At 47.6% G+C, this 21,757-nt stretch overlaps 1 protein-coding gene across 2 annotated transcripts in view; it reads right to left on the bottom strand.

Annotated features, from left to right (window-relative positions):
* Nucleotides 1–21,757, bottom strand: part of DMAP1 (DNA methyltransferase 1 associated protein 1) — a 462,196-nt gene that overhangs the window by 250,245 nt on the left and 190,194 nt on the right. For both annotated transcript variants that reach the window (XM_069232858.1, XM_069232859.1), the window contains exon 8: nt 3,405–3,590. In XM_069232858.1, coding sequence (XP_069088959.1) covers nt 3,405–3,590 — 186 coding nt within the window. The remainder of the gene's footprint in view (nt 1–3,404; nt 3,591–21,757) is intronic.

Genomic DNA, 21,757 nt, shown 5'->3' with positions numbered 1-21,757 from the left:
ATCTTCTCCTGAGAAAGGCTGCGACTGGTGCTAGGCATTTGGTAAATATTCTTGGGGCTGATTTGAGTCCGAAGGGAAGGACGAGATATTGATAATGGCTCCCGGCTACGGTGAATCTCAAATACTTTCTGTGGGCAGGGTGGATGGCTATGTGGAAGTATGCGTCTTTGCAGTCTAGTGCTGACATAAAATCTCTTTGATTGAGACGCAGAAGGACGACTTGCAGGCTGATCATTCGAAACAATTGCTTTTTTAGGTATACATTTAGTTGCCTTAAATCGAGGATCGGCCTCCAATCCTTCCACTTTTTTCGAATGATGAAGAACCTGGAATAAAATCCTGTTCCTCGTTGAGCCCGAGGCACCTTCTCTATAGCTCCCTTGAGAAGCAGCTTGTCGACTTCTTCTTTGAGGTGCTGAGGATATCTTGAAGGAGTCCTGCGGGGAGGGTTGGAGGGAGGTATCTAGATAAATTCTAAAGTATGGCCCCGTTCCACTAATTGTAGGACCCACTTGTCTGACGTAATGGTTTGCCATTGACTGAGGAATAAGGAAATTCTCCCGCCCAGGGTGACAGGAGGAGGACTGAGCGTAGCCACGCCTCGAAAACATCAGGTTCTACGAGCTGAATCTTTGGCCGGGCGGGTTGAACGTCCACAGCCTGCCGGTCTACTATAGGCTGGTTGAGTCAGTTGCCTTTGGGGGTAGTATGGACGATATTGTTGTGAAGATGATGGATAGGAAGAATATCTCTGTTGATATCCCCCCTCTGTAAGAGGGTTGGCCACGCCCTCTAGGACGAAAGGATGATCTTCGATATTGCAGGGTCCCTAATGACCTTGCCGTGTCCGTTTTGATTGACTGTAGGGCTTCATCCACATGTTTCCCAAATAGTGCTTGGCCATCAAAGGGTAAGTCTAGGATTTTATTCTGGACTTCTGGGCGAAATGAGGTGGCTTTAAGCCAGCCCTGTCTTCTTAATACAGCAGCACCGGCAAGCTGTCTGAAAGCAGTGGTCGCTATATCCATTGCACAGTCTATAAGCTCTGCAGACGTGCGTTGACCTTCTTGTACAGTCTTATTTGCCTCCGATTTTGCGTCTTCTGGCAGTTGATTAATAAAAGGTGCAATATCCGCCCAAAGCTGTCTGTCGTATCGAGACAAAATAGCCAAGGAGTTGGTAGCTCTAAGCACTAGGCTGGCCATAGACGAAAATCTTTTCCCTATGTTGTCTAGCCGCCTACCCTCCTTGTCTGGGGGTGCGGAAATCGGGGCAGAAGGATTTTTTGATCTTCTTTGAGCTGCCTGAGCTACTACTGAATCCGGAGGAGGATGTCCTGTCATGCATGTTGGTGCTTCATCAGGAGCTTTGTATTTCTTATCCAGACGTGGCAAAACTGCTGTGACTGTTGCCGGATTATTCATGACTTTAAGGCCCTCTTCCCACAGGTAGTTCACCATCGGGATAGAGCGCACAGACTTTTGAAAGGGCTCTTTAAAATCATATAGAAAACAGTCTGTTTGCTTCGTAGGTAGCAGTAAAGCAAAACGCTTGGCTGCCCTCTCTAGGAGATTGTGAAAACCTCCAATGTCTTCAGGTGGGGATTCCACCTTCGAATGAGAAGGAGAAGATGGAGCAGGAATAATGTACTCGTCCCGATCTGAGTGAGTGTCTATGAGCTCTCCTTCTGAGATGTCAGTGTCTTTTTGGAATTGTCATGTCCGGAGTGGCCACATCTGTGAGATGCAAAGACGTTGGTCTTTGATGTGGAGTTGAAACACCAGAAATAGGCGATGGAGGAGGCTGTTTTCCTTGTAGAGGAAACCTTCTGTTGTAATCCACTAACATCGCTCTAAGGCCAGTAAGCAGGTCGGAAGGAATATATGCTCCCTGCTGATACTGCTGATGCTCAGAGTAAGCCTGGGGATCATAAGCTTCCTCATATTCCTCCTCTTCCTGGTATTTTACATTCAATTCAGAAGGGCTGTGGGCTGTTCCAAAAGGCCCGTCTTCATCTGAATCATCTCCCTCCAAAAGATGTACTGGCACCAGGGAGGATACCTTACTAGGTGATGTGTGGGTTGGAGTTAACTTTTCTCCTCTTTTTTGATATTTTTCCCTCGTCGACGGTGTCGTCGACGACGTGTAAATCGACTTTGTCATGGACGGTGCCGTCGATGCTGGACGCACAGTTATTTTAATAGCAGAAAGCTTCGCTGACGAGTCTACCGTCGACGAAGTAGTCGACGACGGTAGGGCTGACACCGATATCAGCACCGTCGACAACGTGGTGTAGACGGCCGTCAACGCTGATGTCGTCGTTGCAGTTCTCGTCAACGGTGGAGTACTTGTTCTCGTCGACGATGTCGCCGACGGAGCCGCTGACGATGGAAATCCCGAAGTAGCTGTTGTCGTCAGCAATGCGCCCGTCGACGAGGCCTTTTTTCCAGTCACAGAGGATGGCTTTTTGAAAGGCACAGATGGTGGAACAGATGAAGATTTCCTGTGCCTCTCAGAACTGGAAGAATGTCTTTTCCCCTCTTTCTTTGAGAGTTTAGTTGGGGAAGAAGATGGGCTGCGACCCTTATAAGACCCTGAAGCAGTCTTTTTGAGGGCTTTTCTTGAGATTTGTGAGGGAGATCTAGAGCGTGATCTTGCCCTTTTAGCTGATCTCTTAGATGTTGATGATTCCTCACTCTCAGAACCAGAAACTGGATCCCTCCTATGTTTTAGTTTCTGCAGCCATATTAATTATCTGCCTTCTCTATCTTTTAAGGTCTTAGAAGAAAAAGTACGGCAAATCTTACAGTCCTTGGCTGAATGATCTGGGCACAGGCAGTAAATGCAGTCTTGATGAGGGTCTTCAGAATGAAGTCTTTTCTTCCCACAAGTCTTGCAGTCTCTGAAGAGACTCTTCTTTTCCTTGTCAGACAGTTGTAAAATAGCTGACAAATCCAAATAAATGAGTTTCTCTGAGAGAAAAATAGCTGAATAAAGGTGTGAAGACAGAGCAGAGCTCTGAGGAGACTCCCTAGCACGACGTGCGGTAGAAAATCTGAGGTGCTAGAGCTTCTCTCAGGAGGTTCTGATGGGTGCTGTCGCCTGATTGGTGGAGGATCAGGTTTGGTCCTTTTCACAAAATGACTCTGATAGACTATGAAATTGAAGAGGCCTAGGGCCTTTTTCTCTTCAATATGTTTTAACATTACTTGTGAAAATTGTACCAGGACTCCCATCTCGACGACGGGGAATGATTCAAGCATGTGAATCTATGAAAGTTCCAATACTGGAGTAATTATACTAGCTCTTTAAGGCAGCTTCATCCAGTTACCTTAACAGAGCACTGGCCTAGAATAATACACCCAAATAAATAAAAATATATCCTTTAAGAACATGAATTTTACCGGCTTCTCCAACTCCCTTTTCTGTGGAAGCTTCTTTTTAGAGGCTTTTCTTTCGGCTCGCCTCATTTCAGTGGTGGTGTCGGCTGCTGTGATGAGTTTCTGTAAGTCCTGGGCTTTCTTCTCCCGCTCTTTCTTCCTACTTTCTATTTTCCGTAGTTCTTGAATGAGGTATTCCTCTTCTGTCACCTACAGGAGACAAGAATAAAGACAACTTGATCAGTGGAGAAAACAGACTATGCAATCACACCACTTGGGAATGAACAAAATTACCATCTTTAGAGGACTAAGAGGGTACTGGCTATGCTCAGTTAATCTGTTTCCCCATTGTACACACCATCAAATAGAGATAGTGATAATATATAGACACTGCATCTGTACAACTCTGAATCAAGTCAATGTACTTTTAGTGCTTTAACATGCAACATTTATTTGCAACCTACTAAATCCTCTAAAGAATTCCTTGCTAAGGAACTCATTTCCATACTGTCAGACATAGTAGATGCTTATCCCAATCTCTCAATATTAGGTGCAAGCAATTTAAATGCTAACTTGTCTGGAAAATAACAGGATGGCTTTCAGATATGCATCTCCACCTGGGGGCTACTGCTGGGACACACAAGCCTTCTGCATGGAAAGGGATGAGTACTCCAGCTCGGAGTTCCCCACTGCACAGTTGCCTGGATCCCTAATGTTTTTTGTCATAGTCAGACACGGATCACCTGTGTGAGCCATGACATAGGCCAGTTTAATGAACTGAGGTCTTGCTGGACCAGGAGGGGCGCCCAAAGCACTACTCTTATAGTGGTGGACGACTACCGCCTTCACCAGGAGTTAAGCAGCATGAGCACCGTGGTGGCAGAATACCATGCAGTGAAGAGTAGTGGTGAACAGAATGTTTTTACCCTGTGTCACTGGAGTGAGGCCTACAGGCTCACTCACCTTTTTAGTAGTTCTGCTGCTGTGTGGGTGCTTAACTCACTCTTTGTCTACATCAGGTAGTTGTGGAGTGCTGCACAAGAGTAGTGGATCTGTGCTGATGGTATGTGTGCTCAGGAAGGGTACAGTACAAGGTTGGAGCAGTTCTGTGCAGTGTATGTGTGGTTGGCAGATGTACCTAGTGTATGTATGCCTGAGAAGAATACATTACACGAAAGATGTATATAACTGGGCAGTGCTTGCGCTGGGTGTATGTGTGCTTGCATAAAGTACAATACATGAAGGGTGAAGTGTTGTGCAGTGCTCACTTTAAGTGTGTGCACTTGTAGAAACACACCCTGGTTACATATAGAAAAACGTTTGTGCTAAACAGTGCGTGCAGACTGAGGGTGTGTGCTGAATTCGTGTGTACATGTAAGGGTACAATGCATGGAGGAACAGTACTGGACAGTGTGTGTTGTGGATGTACACTGAGTAATTGTGCCTGCAATGGAATATTACATGGCGTTCCATTATGGGAAGCCCATGCCTGCCTGATAAAGGCATAGGGAGGAGAGCAATCCCCTCAGACAGGTCAGTGTGTTGCTGCATTCCTGTGAGCAGCGTGGACACATTGGAGGGAAAAGGAAGGGAATCCCTTTACACTTCAAGAGATTTCTCTTTGATTCAGTGATAGATCAAAAGGAAGGGGCCTGGACACATCTCATGGAGGGAGAAATAGCTGATAAGAGAATCGGAGATTAGGCTAGGGGTCTGGGATTAAACTTTTGAAGCACATATTATTATGGCTGACATCCAGGTGTAAACTCTGATCACTTCTATGAATGGTTGTGTTGACAATCAGCTTTCAACTCAAGCCTACTGCGACAGACCTCTTTCAGGAAGAAAGAAGAAAATTAAAAGAGCCCACTTCACAAAAAAAATTAGAACCTCAACATAAAACTTTAAAGACCCAGAAACTAAATCACATTTGATGTCTGGAAAAGAACTAAAAGAAGTGGAGGTTGAGTTCCCAAAAATCTGTCATCTGCCAAGCAGCCGGACAGGCTGTATGAGAAAGGGAAGCTCTGCAAGACTTCCACCTGTCACCAGGACTGGGGGCCAAGGCCTGCTAGTCTCCTTGCTGGGTGAGGGGATATCACCTAGAGGAAGCAATATCACCTAGCCTGGAGCACCGGCGCCTGCATGCTTGCCAAGAACATTGAGCTCTGTGAGGAAAAGAAGAGTGCTCGAGGGAGCAAGGTCTGTTGGACAGCCCCAACATTAGGACTCCCTGTGTAATATCTGAGGATTTGGCTATGCACCAATTGGACTGTAAACTGTGTACAGGATTGTTTTTGGTGACCTCTGTATGCCAGGAAAGGGTTGCTGTAGACTGAGCCACGTGTTGAGAACCGTGCTGGCCCGTATGCCAGAGCGGACCACCAGTAAAGTTACCACTTCCAGGAGTGCCAGGACTTGTGGCTGCCTGGGCTGCAGCGCTTGTGCTGGAAGAACTAGTGCCCACATAACCACAAAGAGCACTAAATACTGTATGCCAGAAGAAGCTGCAAATACCAACGTGGCTTGGAATCGGGCTGCCGGCCGAAGAATAGACTCAGGCTACAATCAGCAGATAGGACCCGCACTGCAAGGAAATTGCCCCCGACTCACCACTGAGTATTGCTGGAGATGTCATGGACAACTTTGCATCCTCGTGGCTCTAGGTGGGAGCTGAAGAAAGGATTCAGCCACTATCCACCCTTGCCTGCCCAATTCACTCCCGCCAACCACCCCACCAAAGGTATCTTAAAAGAATATATTTAAAATTCACCCTAATTTGGGGCCCATCTTGCTAAACTCTGTCAAATAATCTCCATTTGTCTGACAATGCTGGAGAGGTTCTATCATGAGCCTTATTGATAAAAAAGTGGAACTGATTAAGTGCTTGCAATTATTGACAGATTGTACTTTTGGACGATTAAATTAAACTATTCACAAAAGCAATGGTACAAAGTTTGGAGAAGAAGGTAGAAGCCTATCCAGATTGTTTCATAGGCATGCGCAATTTGATGAAAAAATTAAAGTTGAGAGGATCTTAAAGTTCAGTAGGTTTTCATTCTGTATCCAATACCAAACCTCAAAAAGGAGAAAATGCAATAGCTAAAATAAAACCATCCCTTCCATCCTTGCAATCCTTAGTGAAAGTTAAAAATGAAGTACGAATGTAGAACTGTATGACTTATTAGCTGGAATGACATTGAGCTAAAATGGCAAATGAACAATAGTTTGAGTGGTAAGGTATTATTTCCTGAAAGATGCACTGCAGACATGATCGGTTGGTTTGTTTTTCTCATCATGAGGATGTATCATACCACAATATGGATTCTACACAGCAATTCATATCCCAGACATACTTGTGAAGCGCTCTGATTTGTATTGGTTTCCTCATATATTTTCAGAATGTATATTTATTAGGGTAAGAGTCGCAATTTGGATATAGCATTTGATGTTCAGAGATGTGCTCCAAACATGGTGAAACAAACTGAGAGTACCTATGCATTGAGATGTGTAAAGTGTGAGAACAGAAGCAGCATTCAGGTGGCTACCCCTTTTTTTTTTTCCTTTAACTCTACCGAAAGACAGCTGTAGCTGTCTGGGAAAACCTATTGACATCAATGCATGATCCACAAAACACTCCTATACATAACAGATGGGAGCTATATGTCAGCCTGCTTCTGGCACTGGCTGGTTTGGTCAAGCCCCCTTTGACTGAATGGCCTGTCCATTACAATTTGGAATCATCCAGGGCACATCATAGATCTACATGTTGTTTTGCTTTATTAATGGTATAGGTGAAGCTAAAAAAAGGTAGCTCACATCAGGCACGATTTTGCCTGAATACAGTTCCCTGCCCTGAACCAGAGTAAAAGCCGTAAGGCACTGCCGGCCAACTAAAAACACCCCTCCATTCCACCCCACACCAGACCACGAGCTAAAGCTGTGTCCGGCTCCCATAGTCGCTGCAGAATCCTTTATTTTAGATTGAAGCCATTTTCATTTTCAGGCTTTGCCACGCGTTTCAACTTGAGTTGAAACACTCCCCTGTCAGAAGATGGGAGCATTGAGTCCTCCTACATCTGTTTTCAAACAGTGACATGCCAAAGCAGTTTTCATTTCCTGGCAGCTGGAGAATGCATTTCAACCAGAGTTTGATCTCCCTGTCAGATGATGTAAGGAAATGCCTCCTTGGCATGGTTGCCCCCTGACTTTTTGCCTTTGCTGATGCTATGTTTACAATTGAAAGTGTGCTGAGGCCTGCTAACCAGGCCCCAGCACCAGTGTTCTTTCCCTAACCTGTACTTTTGTATCCACAATTGGCAGACCCTGGCATCCAGATAAGTCCCTTGTAACTGGTACTTCTAGTACCAAGGGCCCTGGTGCCAAGGAAGGTCTCTAAGGGCTGCAGCATGTCTTATGCCACCCTGGAGACCTCTCACTCAGCACAGACACACTGCTTGCCAGCTTGTGTGTGCTAGTGAGGACAAAACGAGTAAGTCGACATGGCACTCCCCTCAGGGTGCCATGCCAGCCTCTCACTGCCTATGCAGTATAGGTAAGACACCCCTCTAGCAGGCCTTACAGCCCTAAGGCAGGGTGCACTATACCATAGGTGAGGGTACCAGTGCATGAGCATGGTACCCCTACAGTGTCTAAACAAAACCTTAGACATTGTAAGTGCAGGGTAGCCATAAGAGTATATGGTCTGAGAGTTTGTCAAACACGAACTCCACAGCACCATAATGGCTACACTGAAAACTGGGAAGTTTGGTATCAAACTTCTCAGCACAATAAATGCACACTGATGCCAGTGTACATTTTATTGCAAAATACACCCCAGAGGGCACCTTAGAGGTGCCCCCTGAAACTTAACCGACTATCTGTGTAGGCTGACTAGTTCCAGCAGCCTGCCACACTAGAGACATGTTGCTGGCCCCATGGGGAGAGTGCCTTTGTCACTCTGAGGCCAGTAACAAAGCCTGCACTGGGTGGAGATGCTAACACCTCCCCCAGGCAGGAGCTGTAACACCTGGCGGTGAGCCTCAAAGGCTCACCCCTTTGTCACAGCACCGCAGGACACTCCAGCTAGTGGAGTTGCCCGCCCCCTCCGGCCCGGCCCCCACTTTTGGCGGCAAGGCCGGAGAAAATAATGAGAATAACAAGGAGGAGTCACTGGCCAGTCAGGACAGCCCCTAAGGTGTCCTGAGCTGAGGTGACTCTAACTTTTAGAAATCCTCCATCTTGCAGATGGAGGATTCTCCCAATAGGGTTAGGATTGTGACCCCCTGCCCTTGGGAGGAGGCACAAAGAGGGTGTACCCACCCTCAGGGCTAGTAGCCATTGGCTACTAACCCCCCAGACCTAAACACGCCCTTAAATTTAGTATTTAAGGGCTACCCTGAACCCTAGAAAATTAGATTCCTGCAACTACAAGAAGAAGGACTGCCTAGCTGAAAACCCCTGCAGAGGAAGACCAGAAGACGACAACTGCCTTGGCTCCAGAAACTCACCGGCCTGTCTCCTGCCTTCCAAAGATCCTGCTCCAGCGACGCCTTCCAAAGGGACCAGCGACCTCGACATCCTCTGAGGACTGCCCCTGCTTCGAAAAGACAAGAAACTCCCGAGGACAGCGGACCTGCTCCAAGAAAGGCTGCAACTTTGTTTCCAGCAGCCTTGAAAGAACCCTGCAAGCTCCCCGCAAGTAGCGTGAGACTTGCAACACTGCACCCGGCGACCCCGACTCGGCTGGTGGAGATCCAACACCTCCGGAGGGACCCCAGGACTACTCTGATACTGTGAGTACCAAAACCTGTCCCCCCTGAGCCCCCACAGCGCCGCCTGCAGAGGGAATCCCGAGGCTTCCCCTGACCGCGACTCTTTGAATCCTAAGTCCCGACGCCTGGGAGAGACCCTGCACCCGCAGCCCCCAGGACCTGAAGGACCGGACTTTCGCTGGAGAAGTGACCCCCAGGAGTCCCTCTCCCTTGCCCAAGTGGAGGTTTCCCCGAGGAACCCCCCCCTTTGCCTGCCTGCAGCGCTGAAGAGATCCGTTGATCTCTCATAGACTAACACTACAAACCCGACGCTTGTTTCTACACTGCACCCGGCCGCCCCCGCGCTGCTGAGGGTGAAATTCCTGTGTGGGCTTGTGTCCCCCCCGGTGCCCTACAAAACCCCCCTGGCCTGCCCTCCGAAGACGCGGGTACTTACCTGCTGGCAGACTGGAACCGGGGCACCCCCTTCTCCATTGAAGCCTATGTGTATTGGGCACCACTTTGAACTCTGCTCCTGACCGGCCCTGAGCTGCTGGTGTGGTGACTTTGGGGTTGCTCTGAACCCCCAACGGTGGGCTACTTTGGACCAAGAACTAAGCCCTGTAAGTGTCCTACTTACCTGGTTAACCTAACAAATACTTACCTCCCCTAGGAACTGTGAAAATTGCACTAAGTGTCCACTTTTAAAACAGCTATTTGTGAATAACTTGAAAAGTATACATGCAATTGAAATGATTCAAAGTTCCTAATGTACTTACCTGCAATACCTTTCAAACAAGATATTACATGTTAAATTTGAACCTGTGGTTCTTAAAATAAACTAAGAAAAGATATTTTTCTATAACAAAACCTATTGGCTGGATTTGTCTCTGAGTGTGTGTACCTCATTTATTGTCTATGTGTATGTGCAACAAATGCTTAACACTACTCCTTGGATAAGCCTACTGCTCGACCACACTACCACAAAATAGAGCATTAGTATTATCTATTTTTACCACTATTCTACCTCTAAGGGGAACCCTTGGACTCTGTGCATGCTATTCCTTACTTTGAAATAGCACATACAGAGCCAACTTCCTACAGATGACAACAATCTTTGGCAAAGCCAATAGGTTATGTTATGTTAGCAAATACTCTGAGGAGTCTTGGAACTAAAAATGAGAAGAAGAGAGAGCAGAAGCCTAGATAGATCTAAAGAGCCATGTCTTTAACTGTTTGCAAAACTGTAACAAATTGGGAGCTTTCTTGATGGTGAGTGGCAGAGCAATCTAGGCCCTAGCGGCACCTACAGCAAAGCTCCTGCGGCCCCAGGTAGTGCACTGAAACCAGTTTGGCATTGGTAGACCATAGTGTTAGGCCTGGGGAACACCATGTTTCGTAGAAATTCCGGACCAGTGCCATGCAAGGCTTTACAGGTGATGCCGAGCAATTTGAATGTAACTCTTTATCGGATCGGCAGTCAGTGGAGTACTTTAACTGAATCTAGGTGATATTTAGGGAGCTTTAAAAGAAGCCTAGAAGCAGTGTCCTCAAGTGTTTGAAGTCTGATAAGGATGTATTGATGGGTGTCAAGATAAAGATTACTACAATAGCCAAATCTGGCCAATACCAGTGCAGTGACCAAAGTCTTCTGCAGGTGAATAGGAATATACAGAAATATCTTTTTCAGCAATTTCAGCATAAAGAAGGCTGAAGATGTTGTTGCATTAACTTGATCTCAATAGCTATATTTATCATCTAGAAGAAAGCCAAGATTACGTACTTTCCTTACGGGAGAGGGTAAGGGTCCCATGTCATGCGGCCAGCAAGATGGAGACTGGAGGGAGGGCTGGGAACGAAACAAGATGACCTCAGTCTTATCAGAGTTTAGTTTCAGACAGTTACCGCCTTATCCATCTGCCAACTGCCTGTATGCATTTGCAGAGCCCAACACTTAAACTGATGTCATCGTTTGCTAAGGAGACCACAATTTGAGTGTCATCTGCAGAAGAGGTTAGGGGATAGCTGAAAGACTGAACCAACTCGGCAAGCGAAGTGGCAAACGTTAAAGAGCTGGGCTCAGACAATCCCTGCGGGACCCCACAAGGGAAAGAATAAGAGTGAGAAACAAGTTTGCCTACTCTTACAATTTGTTCACGCCTGAAAGAATTGCTCTTAACAGATCCCAGGACAAGCCTCCAATTCTAATTCGGCCATGCGATCGAGCAAATTGTGATGTCATGTCAAAGGCCGCCAAGAGGTCTAGTAACAAGAGCACCACGTTCTTCCCTTGGTCCAGAAGCATTTGCAGCTCCTCTGTTGCTTTGGGTAGGGCTGTTTCCGTGCTATGATCACTATGGAAGTCTAACTGAGTGGCATCTAAGAGGTTATTGTCTTGTACGAATTCCATGAGTTGTATGTTCATGATTTTCTCCACTATTTTGGCAGGCAGTGGTAAGCATGAGATCGGGTGGTAGTTTTTTGGTTCCGCAGGGTCTAAGGAACTCTTTTTAGGAGGGAAAGCGCTGAGGCTTTCTTCCATATTGAGGGAAAGCTCCCAAGTTGGAACATCTGCTCGAAAATGGTGGCCATAGGAGCAGCCACAATCTCGGGGACCAGCTTGACCACTTTGGGCAAGCAGTGATCGAAAGGGGAGCCAGACGATGCCGAGCAGATAGGCCTAGAGACCTCTTCCATAGAGGGTTGTGTGAATTTAATAAAGCCTTTAGATGTCGAAGAGGGAGAGACCTGACTCTTGGTTTCATGAGAAGGTGAGGTGGAAGGAAAGTAGTTATATACATCTACTTCATTTTTTTAAAAAGCTAGGGAATTACAGAAAGACTGAGTCATAGTGCTGGCCGTGGGAGGAGAGATCTTAGAGAGCGTGGTAACCGTCTAAAAGAGTTCCCTAGAGGAATTTTTAGCCTCTAGAATTCTTCTAGAGAAGTAGGTGGCCTTTTCCTTTACACACCTTGTACTTGGCTAGGCAAAGATTTGATTTGGATTTTTCCACGGCATCATACTCCAACCTCCAGCGCCTCTCCTGTCTACAACTTATATGTTTGAGGACTCTGAGCTCAGTAGAAAACCAGGGGGCTGATCTGCTGTTGTGTATAAAACTAGTTTTTTTAGCTGGTGCAACTTGATCAACTGCAATGGAAAACCAAGTGGTATATTGAACGACTGCCTGACCTGGATCAGGAGCGAGTGTGGGAATGGAGTCACTCAGAGCTCTGGCAAAAGGGACAGTCTGTTATGCCAGGTACAGGGAGAAGTGGAAGGGGCTGCGTCCCTACTGTTTGGACCAGTTCATTTCAGAGAAACGCTGAAAAAGAAAGATCGCACTATGATCCGACCAAGACAGAGGGGTAGCTTTAACAGTATCTAAAAAATTATTACTGGTAAAAATCCCATTGAGGGTTTGACCTGCCCGATGTGTGGCAGTAATGACCTTTTGAGTAACATCATATCCCTCTAGGGTCTGGAAGAGAGCTGAAGAATCTGAATCCTGAGGATCCTCTAAATTAAAGTTAAAATTACCAAGCATGGTGAAGTTTGAAGCCAGCAGATGGGATTCTAGAAGTCCGCTGATGTCCTGTATAAATGGTTGCCTCGGACCTGGAGGGCGGTAAGCTAGCAGACCGTTAAAGGACTAGGTGCAAGACAGCGATAAAGTAAAGGAAATTGCTTCAAAATATTGAGTAGCCCGGGGGTAAAGCAAATGTCAGGTCAGGAGTGAAGGCTGCATTTGTCCACGTTTCTGTGATAAAAATTAAATCAAATTTGTGGCACACCCTCGGAGGCACAGGGGCGGCAGGGTGCAGTGGGCAAACAGTGAACAGATAGGGCGTCAGGTTTGTAAAAGATTTCAATGGAGGGACCCGGTTGTAGGAAGTTGGCTCTGTATGCACTATTTCAAAGTAAGGAATAGTATGCACAGAGTCCAAGGGTTCCCCTTAGAGGTAAGATAGTGGCAAAAAGAGATAATACTAATGCTCTATTTTGTGGTAGTGTGGTCGAGCAGTAGGCTTATCAAAGGAGTAGTGTTAAGCATTTGTTGTACACCCACAGGCAATAAATGAGGAACGCACACTCAGAGACAATTCTAGGCCAATAGGTTTTTGTATAGAAAAATATCTTTTCTTAGTTTATTTTAAGAACCACAGGTTCAAATTTTACATGTAACGTGTGAGTTTTTCTGGGAGCCCCATGATCATGCCTTTTAATGTCTTGTTGAATCTCTCAACCAAGCCATTAGTTTGTGGATGGTATGGTGTAGTGAATTTATAAGTCACTCCACACTCATTCCACATGTGCTTTAGGTATGCTAAGTTGGTACCTCTGTCAGACACCACCTCCTTAGGGAAACCCACTCTGGTAAAGATACCAATGAGGGCCTTGGCTACTGCAGGGGCAGTAGTCGACCTAAGGGGAATAGCTTCAGGGTACCTGGTAGCATGATCCACTACTACCAGGATATACATATTTCCTGAGGCTGTGGGAGGTTCTAGTGGACCAACTATGTCCACACCCACTCTTTCAAAGGGAACCCCCACCACTGGAAGTGGAATGAGGGGGGCCTTTGGATGTCCACCTGTCTTACCACTGGCTTGACAGGTGGGGCAGGAGAGGCACAACTCCTTAACCATGTTGGACATATTGGGCCAGTAGAAGTGGTTGACTAACCTCTCCCACGTCTTGGTTTGTCCCAAATGTCCAGCAAGGGGAATGTCATGGGCCAATGTTAGGATGAACTTCCTTAACAGCTGAGGCACTACCACTCTCCTAGTGGCACCAGGTTTGGGGTCTCTGGCCTCAGTGTACAGGAGTCCACCCTCCCAATAGACCCTATGCGTTCCATTTTTCTTGCCTTTGGACTCTTCAGCAGCTTGCTGCCTAAGGCCTTCAAGAGAGGGACAGGTTTCTTGTCCCTTACACAGCTCCTCCCTTGAGGGTCCCCCTGGGCCTAAGAGCTCAACCTGATAAGGTTCAAGCTCCAAAGGCTCAGTTCCCTCAGAGGGCAGAACTTCTTCCTGAGAAGAGAGGTTCCCTTTCTTTTGCTGTGTTGCAGTTGGTTTCCCAACTGACTTTCCTGTTCTCTTGGTAGGCTGGGCCATTCTTCCAGACTCCAGCTCTACTTGTTCACCCTGTGCCTTGCACTGTGCTCTTGTTTTCACACACACCAGTTCAGGGATACCCAGCATTGCTGCATGGGTTTTTAGTTCTACCTCAGCCCATGCTGAGGACTCCAGGTCATTTCCAAGCAGACAGTCCACTGCGATATTTGAGGAGACCACCACCTGTTTCAGGCCATTGACCCCTCCCCATTCTAAAGTAACCATTGCCATGGGATGTACTTTTCTCTGATTGTCAGCGTTGGTGACTGTGTAAGTTTTTCCAGTCAGGTATTGGCCAGGGGAAACCAGTTTCTCTGTCACCATGGTGACACTGGCACCTGTATCCCTCAGGCCCTCTATTCTAGTCCCATTAATTAAGAGTTGCTGTCTGTATTTTTGCATGTTAGGCGGCCAGACAGCTAGTGTGGCTAAATCCACCCCACCCTCAGAAACTAGAATAGCTTCAGTGTGGACCCTGATTGCTCTGGGCACACTGTTGATCCCACTTGGAGACTAGCCATACCAGTGTTACCTGGATGGGAGTTTGGAGTGGAACCTTTCTTGGGACAGGCCTTGTCTCCAGTTTGGTGTCCATGCTGTTTACAGCTATGACACCAGGCCTTTTTGGGATCAAAGTTTTTACCCTTGTACCCATTGTTTTGTGAAGAGGCTCTGGGCCCACCCTCCTGTGCAGGTTTTTGGGGGCCTGTAGAAGACTCTTTACTATTTTTAGTTTTGGTTGTTGTAGGAAGTTGGCTCTGTATGTGCTATTTCAAAGTAAGGAATAGCATGCACAGAGTCCAAGGGTTCCCCTTAGAGGTAAGATAGTGGCAAAAAGAGATAATACTAATGCTCTATTTTGTGGTAGTGTGGTCGAGCAGTAGGCTTATCCAAGGAGTAGTGTTAAGCATTTGTTGTACATACACATAGACAATAAATGAGGTACACACACTCAGAGACAAATCCAGCCAATAGGTTTTTGTATAGAAAAATATATTTTCTTAGTTTATTTTAAGAACCACAGGTTCAAATTCTACATGTAATATCTCATTCGAAAGGTATTGCAGGTAAGTACTTTAGGAACTTCAAATCATCAAAATTGCATGTATACTTTTCAAGTTATTCACAAATAGCTGTTTTAAAAGTGGACACTTAGTGCAATTTTCACAGTTCCTAGGGGAGGTAAGTATTTGTTAGGTTAACCAGGTAAGTAGGACACTTACAGGGCTTAGTTCTTGGTCCAAGGTAGCCCACCGTTGGGGGTTCAGAGCAACCCCAAAGTCACCACACCAGCAGCTCAGGGCCGGTCAGGTGCAGAGTTCAAAGTGGTGCCCAAAACGCATAGGCTAGAAAGGAGAGGAGGGGGTGCCCCGGTTCCGGTCTGCTTGCAGGTAAGTACCCGCGTCTTCGGAGGGCAGACCCGGGGGGTTTTGTAGGGCACCGGGGGGGACACAAGCCCACACAGAAATTTCACCCTCAGCGGCGCGGGGGCGGCCGGGTGCAGTGTAGAAACAAGCGTCGGGTTCGCAAAGTTAGTCTATGAGAGATCTCGGGATCTCTTCAGCGCTGCAGGCAGGCAAGGGGGGGGGTTCCTCGGGGAAACCTCCACTTGGGCAAGGGAGAGGGACTCCTGGGGGTCACTTCTCCAGTGAAAGTCCGGTCCTTCAGGTCCTGGGGGCTGCGGGTGCAGGGTCTCTCCCAGGTGTCGGGACTTTGGATTCAAAGAGTCGCGGTCAGGGGAAGCCTCGGGATTCCCTCTGCAGGCGGCGCTGTGGGGGCTCAGGGGGGACAGGTTTTGGTACTCACAGTATCAGAGTAGTCCTGGGGTCCCTCCTGAGGTGTCGGTTCTCCACCAGCCGAGTCGGGGTCGCCGGGTGCAGTGTTGCAAGTCTCACGCTTCTTGCGGGGAGCTTGCAGGGTTCTTTAAAGCTGCTGGAAACAAAGTTGCAGCTTTTCTTGGAGCAGGTCCGCTGTCCTCGGGAGTTTCTTGTCTTTTCGAAGCAGGGGCAGTCCTCAGAGGATGTCGAGGTCGCTGGTCCCTTTGGAAGGCGTCGCTGGAGCAGGATCTTTGGAAGGCAGGAGACAGGCCGGTGAGTTTCTGGAGCCAAGGCAGTTGTCGTCTTCCGGTCTTCCTCTGCAGGGGTTTTCAGCTAGGCAGTCCTTCTTCTTGTAGTTGCAGGAATCTAATTTTCTAGGGTTCAGGGTAGCCCTTAAATACTAAATTTAAGGGCGTGTTTAGGTCTGGGGGGTTAGTAGCCAATGGCTACTAGCCCTGAGGGTGGGTACACCCTCTTTGTGCCTCCTCCCAAGGGGAGGGGGTCACAATCCTAACCCTATTGGGGGAATCCTCCATCTGCAAGATGGAGGATTTCTAAAAGTTAGAGTCACTTCAGCTCAGGACACCTTAGGGGCTGTCCTGACTGGCCAGTGACTCCTCCTTGTTGCTTTCTTTGTTCCCTCCAGCCTTGCCGCCAAAAGTGGGGGCCGTGGCCGGAGGGGGCGGGCAACTCCACTAAGCTGGAGTGCCCTGCTGGGCTGTGACAAAGGGGTGAGCCTTTGAGGCTCACCGCCAGGTGTTACAGCTCCTGCCTGGGGGAGGTGTCAGCATCTCCACCCAGTGCAGGCTTTGTTACTGGCCTCAGAGTGACAAAGGCACTCTCCCCATGGGGCCAGCAACATGTCTCTGGTGTGGCAGGCTGCTGGAACTAGTCAGCCTACACAGACAGTCGGTTAAGTTTCAGGGGGCACCTCTAAGGTGCCCTCTGTGGTGTATTTTATAATAAAATGTACACTGGCATCAGTGTGCATTTATTGTGCTGAGAAGTTTGATACCAAACTTCCCAGTTTTCAGTGTAGCCATTATGGTGCTGTGGAGTTCGTGTTTGACAGACTCCCAGACCATATACTCTTATGGCTACCCTGCACTTACAATGTCTAAGGTTTTGTTTAGACACTGTAGGGGTACCATGCTCATGCACTGGTACCCTCACCTATGGTATAGTGCACCCTGCCTTAGGGCTGTAAGGCCTGCTAGAGGGGTGTCTTACCTATACTGCATAGGCAGTGAGAGGCTGGCATGGCACCCTGAGGGGAGTGCCATGTCGACTTACTCGTTTTGTCCTCACTAGCACACACAAGCTGGCAAGCAGTGTGTCTGTGCTGAGTGAGAGGTCTCCAGGGTGGCATAAGACATGCTGCAGCCCTTAGAGACCTTCCTTGGCATCAGGGCCCTTGGTACTAGAAGTACCAGTTACAAGGGACTTATCTGGATGCCAGGGTCTGCCAATTGTGGATACAAAAGTACAGGTTAGGGAAAGAACACTGGTGCTGGGGCCTGGTTAGCAGGCCTCAGCACACTTTCAATTGTAAACATAGCATCAGCAAAGGCAAAAAGTCAGGGGGCAACCATGCCAAGGAGGCATTTCCTTACAACTAGACAGTGCAATTTTCACAGTTCCTAGGGGGGTAAGATTTTGTTAGTTTTTGCAGGTAAGTAAACCACCTACGGGGTTCAAGTTTGGGTCCAAGGTAGCCCACCGTTGGGGTTTCAGAGCAACCCCAAAGTTACCACACCAGCAGCTCAGGGCCAGTCAGGTGCAGAGGTCAAAGTGGTGCCCAAAACGCATAGGCTTCAATGGAGAAGGGGGTGCCCCGGTTCCAGTCTGCCAGCAATTAAGTACCCGCGTCTTCGGAGGGCAGACAAGGGGGGTTTTGTAGGGCACGGGGGGGTGGGACACAGGTCAGCACAGGAAGTACACCCTCAGCAGCACGTGGGCGGCCGGGTGCAGTGTGCAAACACGCGTCGGGTTTCCAATAGAAATCAATGGGAGACCAAGGGGTCTCTTCAGCGTTGCAGGCAGGCAAGGGGGGGCTCCTCGGGGTAGCCACCACCTGGGCAAGGGAGAGGGCCTCCTGGGGGTCACTCCTGCACTGGAGTTCCGATCTTTCAGGTCCTGGGGGCTGCGGGTGCAGAGTCTTTACCAGGCGTCGGGATCTGGGAGACGGGCAGTCGCGGTCAGGGGGAGCCTCGGGATTCCCTCTGCAGGCGTCGCTGTGGGGGCTCAGGGGAGACAACTCTAGCTACTCACGGTCTCGCAGTCGCCGGGGAGTCCTCCCTGAAGTGATTGTTCTCCACAAGTCGAGCCGGGGGCGTCGGGTGCAGAGTGGTAAGTCTCACACTTCCGGCGGGAAACGCAAGTTGTTTTAAAGTTGCTTCTTTGTTTCAAAGTTGCAGTCTTTGGTGAACAGGGCCGCTGTCCTCGGGAGTTCTTGGTCCTTCTAGAGCAGGGCAGTCCTCTGAGGATTCAGAGGTCGCTGGTCCCTGGGCAAAGCAGGCACCAGGTTTGGGATCTCTTGCCTCAGTGTAAAGGAGTCCATCTTCCCAATAGACCCTATGTGTTCCAGTTTTCTTGCCATTGAACTCTTCAGCAGCTTGCTGCCTAAGGCCTTCAAGAGGGGGACAGGTTTCTTGCCCCTTACACAACTGCTCCCTTGAGGGTCCCCCTGGGCCTAAGAGCTCAACCTGATAAGGTTCTAACTCCAGAGGCTCAGTTCCTCAGAGGGAAGAACTTCTTCCTGAGAAGAGAGGTTCTCTTTTTGTTGTTGTGTTCCAGCTGGTTTCCCAGTTGTCTTTCCTTTTCTCTTGGTAGGCTGGGCCCTTTCTCCAGGCTCCAACTCTACTTTTTCACCCTGAGCCTTGCACTGTGCCCTTGTCTTGACACACACCAGTTCAGGGATACCCAGCATGGCTGCATGGGTTTTCAATTCTACCTCAGCCCATGCTGAGGACTCCAGGTCATTTCCAAGCAAACAGTCTACTGGGATATTTGAGGAGACCACCACCTGTTTCAGGCCATTGACCCCTCCACACTCTAAAGTTACCATAGCCAAGGGATGTACTTTAGTCTGATTGTCAGTGTTGGTGACTGGATACGTTTGTCCAGCCAGGTATTGACCAGGGGAAAACAGTTTCTCTGTCACCATGGTGACACTGGCACCTGTATCCCTCAGGCCTTCTACTCTTGTCCCATTAGGAGCTGCTGCCTGTATTTTTGCATGTTAGGAGGCCAGGCAGCCAGTGTGGCTAAATCCACCCCACCCTCAGAGACTAATGTAGCTTCAGTGTGACACCTGATTTGCTCAGGGCACACTGTTGATCCCACTTGGAGACTAGCCATTCCAGTGTTAGCTGGAGTGGAGTTAGAAGTGGTACTTTTCTTGGGACAGGCCTTGTCTCCAGTTTGGTGTCCAGGCTGATTACAGCTACGACACCAGGCCTTTTTGGGATCAAAGTTTTTACCCTTGTACCCAAAATTGGATTGTGAAGAGGCTCTGGGCCCACCCTCCTGTGCAGGTTTTTGGGGGCCTGTAGAAGACTCTTTACTATTTTTATTTTTTGATGTCTCAACACTCTTCCCATGGGGAGGCTTTGTGACCCCTTTCTTTTGGTCACCCTCTGTGGAAGTCTTGGTCACCCTAGTCTTGACCCAATGGTCCGCCTTCTTTCCCAATTCTTGGGGAGAAATTGGGTCTAGGTCTACCAGATGCTGATGCAGTTTATCATTTGAACAATTACTTAATAGGTGTTCTTTCACAAATAAATTGTACAGCCCATCATAATCATTTACACCACTGCCTTGAATCCAACCATCCAGTGTTTTCACTGAGTAGTCCACAAAATCAACCCAGGTCTGGCTCGAGGATTTTTTAGCCCCCCTGAACCTAATTCTATACTCCTCAGTGGAGAATCCAAAGCCCTCAATCAGGGTACCCTTCATGAGGTCATAAGATTCTGCATCTTTTCCAGAGAGTGTGAGGAGTCTATCCCTACACTTTCCAGTAAACATTTCCCAAAGGAGAGCACCCCAGTGGGATCTGTTTACTTTTCTGGTTGCACAAGCCCTCTCAAAAGCTGTGAACCATTTGGTGAGGTCATGACCATCTTCATATTTAGTTACAATCCCTTTAGGGATTTTCAACATGTCAGGAGAATCTCTGACCCTATTTATGTTGCTGCCACCATGGATGGGACCAAAACCCATCTCTTGTCTTTCCCTTTCTATGGCTAGGAGCTGTCTCTCTAAAGCCAATCTTTTGGCCATCCTGGCTAAGAGGAGGTCATCTTCACTGAGGCTCTCCTCAGTGAAAACAGAGGTGCTGGACCCTCCTGTGAGGGAAGCAGCATCTCTGACTATTATGGTTGGAGTCAGGGATTGAGGGGCCCTGATCTCCCTAATTAGGACTGGAAGGGGGGAATTCTCCTCCAAGTCACTATCTTCCCCTTCTGGGAGGTCATCCTCAGAGGGGATGGCTTTTTCAAACTCTGCCAGCAGCTCCTGGAGCTGTTGTTTGGAGGGTCTTAAGCCAACTGGGATTTTCTTTATTTTGCAGAGAGACCTTAGCTCCCTCATCTTAAGATGGAGGTAAGGTGTGAGGTCGAGTTCCATCACATTCTCTTCTGCACCAGACATTATGTTTCTAAAAGATGGAATACTTTTTAAGAATCTAAAACTATTTCTAGAGCTTAATTCAAACTTTCACAAAACTTTTAAACTCTAAAAGAAATGCTAACAGGGACTAACACAAGGCCCTAGCAGGACTTTTAAAAATTTAGAAAAATAGCACAAATTGCAAAAATCAGTTTCTAATGACAATTTTTGGAATTTGTCGTGTGATCAGGTATTGGCTGAGTAGTCCAGCAAATGCAAAGTCTTGTATCCCACCGCTGATCCACCAATGTAGGAAGTTGGCTCTGTATGCACTATTTCAAAGTAAGGAATAGTATGCACAGAGTCCAAGGGTTCCCCTTAGAGATATGATAGTGGCAAAAAGAGATAATACTAATGCTCTATTTTGTGGTAGTGTGGTCGAGCAGTAGGCTTATCAAAGGAGTAGTGTTAAGCATTTGTTGTACACCCACCGGCAATAAATGAGGAACACACACTCAAAGACAATTCCAGGCCAATAGGTTTTCGTATAGAAAAATATATTTTCTTAGTTTATTTTAAGAACCACAGGTTCAAATTTTACATGTAATACTTCAAATGAAAGGTATTGCAGGTAGGTACTTTAGGAACTTTGAATAATCAAAATAGCATACACAGTTTTCATATAAATCACATATATCTATTTTAAAACTAGACACTTAGTGCAATTTTCACAGTTCCTAGGGGGAGTAAGAGTTTGTTAGTTTTTGTAGGTAAGTAAACCACCTACGGGGTTCAAGTTTGGGTCCAAGGTAGCCCACCGTTGGGGGTTCATGTAGGAGGCTGGCCTAGTTTGTAGTGGTACCAAGGGGTACTTACACTCTGCACCAGGTCCAGTTATCCCATATACTCTAGAAGTGGAATGCGAACCACAAATGGACCCCAAACCTATGTGAGCTTGTAGAGGGTCGCTGGGACTGTAAGAAAACAGTGAGGGTTAGAAAAATAGCCCACCCCAAGACCCTGAAAAGTAGGTGTAAAGTGCACCTAAGTTCCCCTGAGAGCACAGAAGTCATGATAGG

Source organism: Pleurodeles waltl, chromosome 4_2 (genome assembly GCF_031143425.1).
Source record: "Pleurodeles waltl isolate 20211129_DDA chromosome 4_2, aPleWal1.hap1.20221129, whole genome shotgun sequence".
Classification (NCBI taxonomy): domain Eukaryota; kingdom Metazoa; phylum Chordata; class Amphibia; order Caudata; family Salamandridae; genus Pleurodeles; species Pleurodeles waltl.
This window is presented reverse-complemented; position numbering and strand designations above follow the sequence as displayed.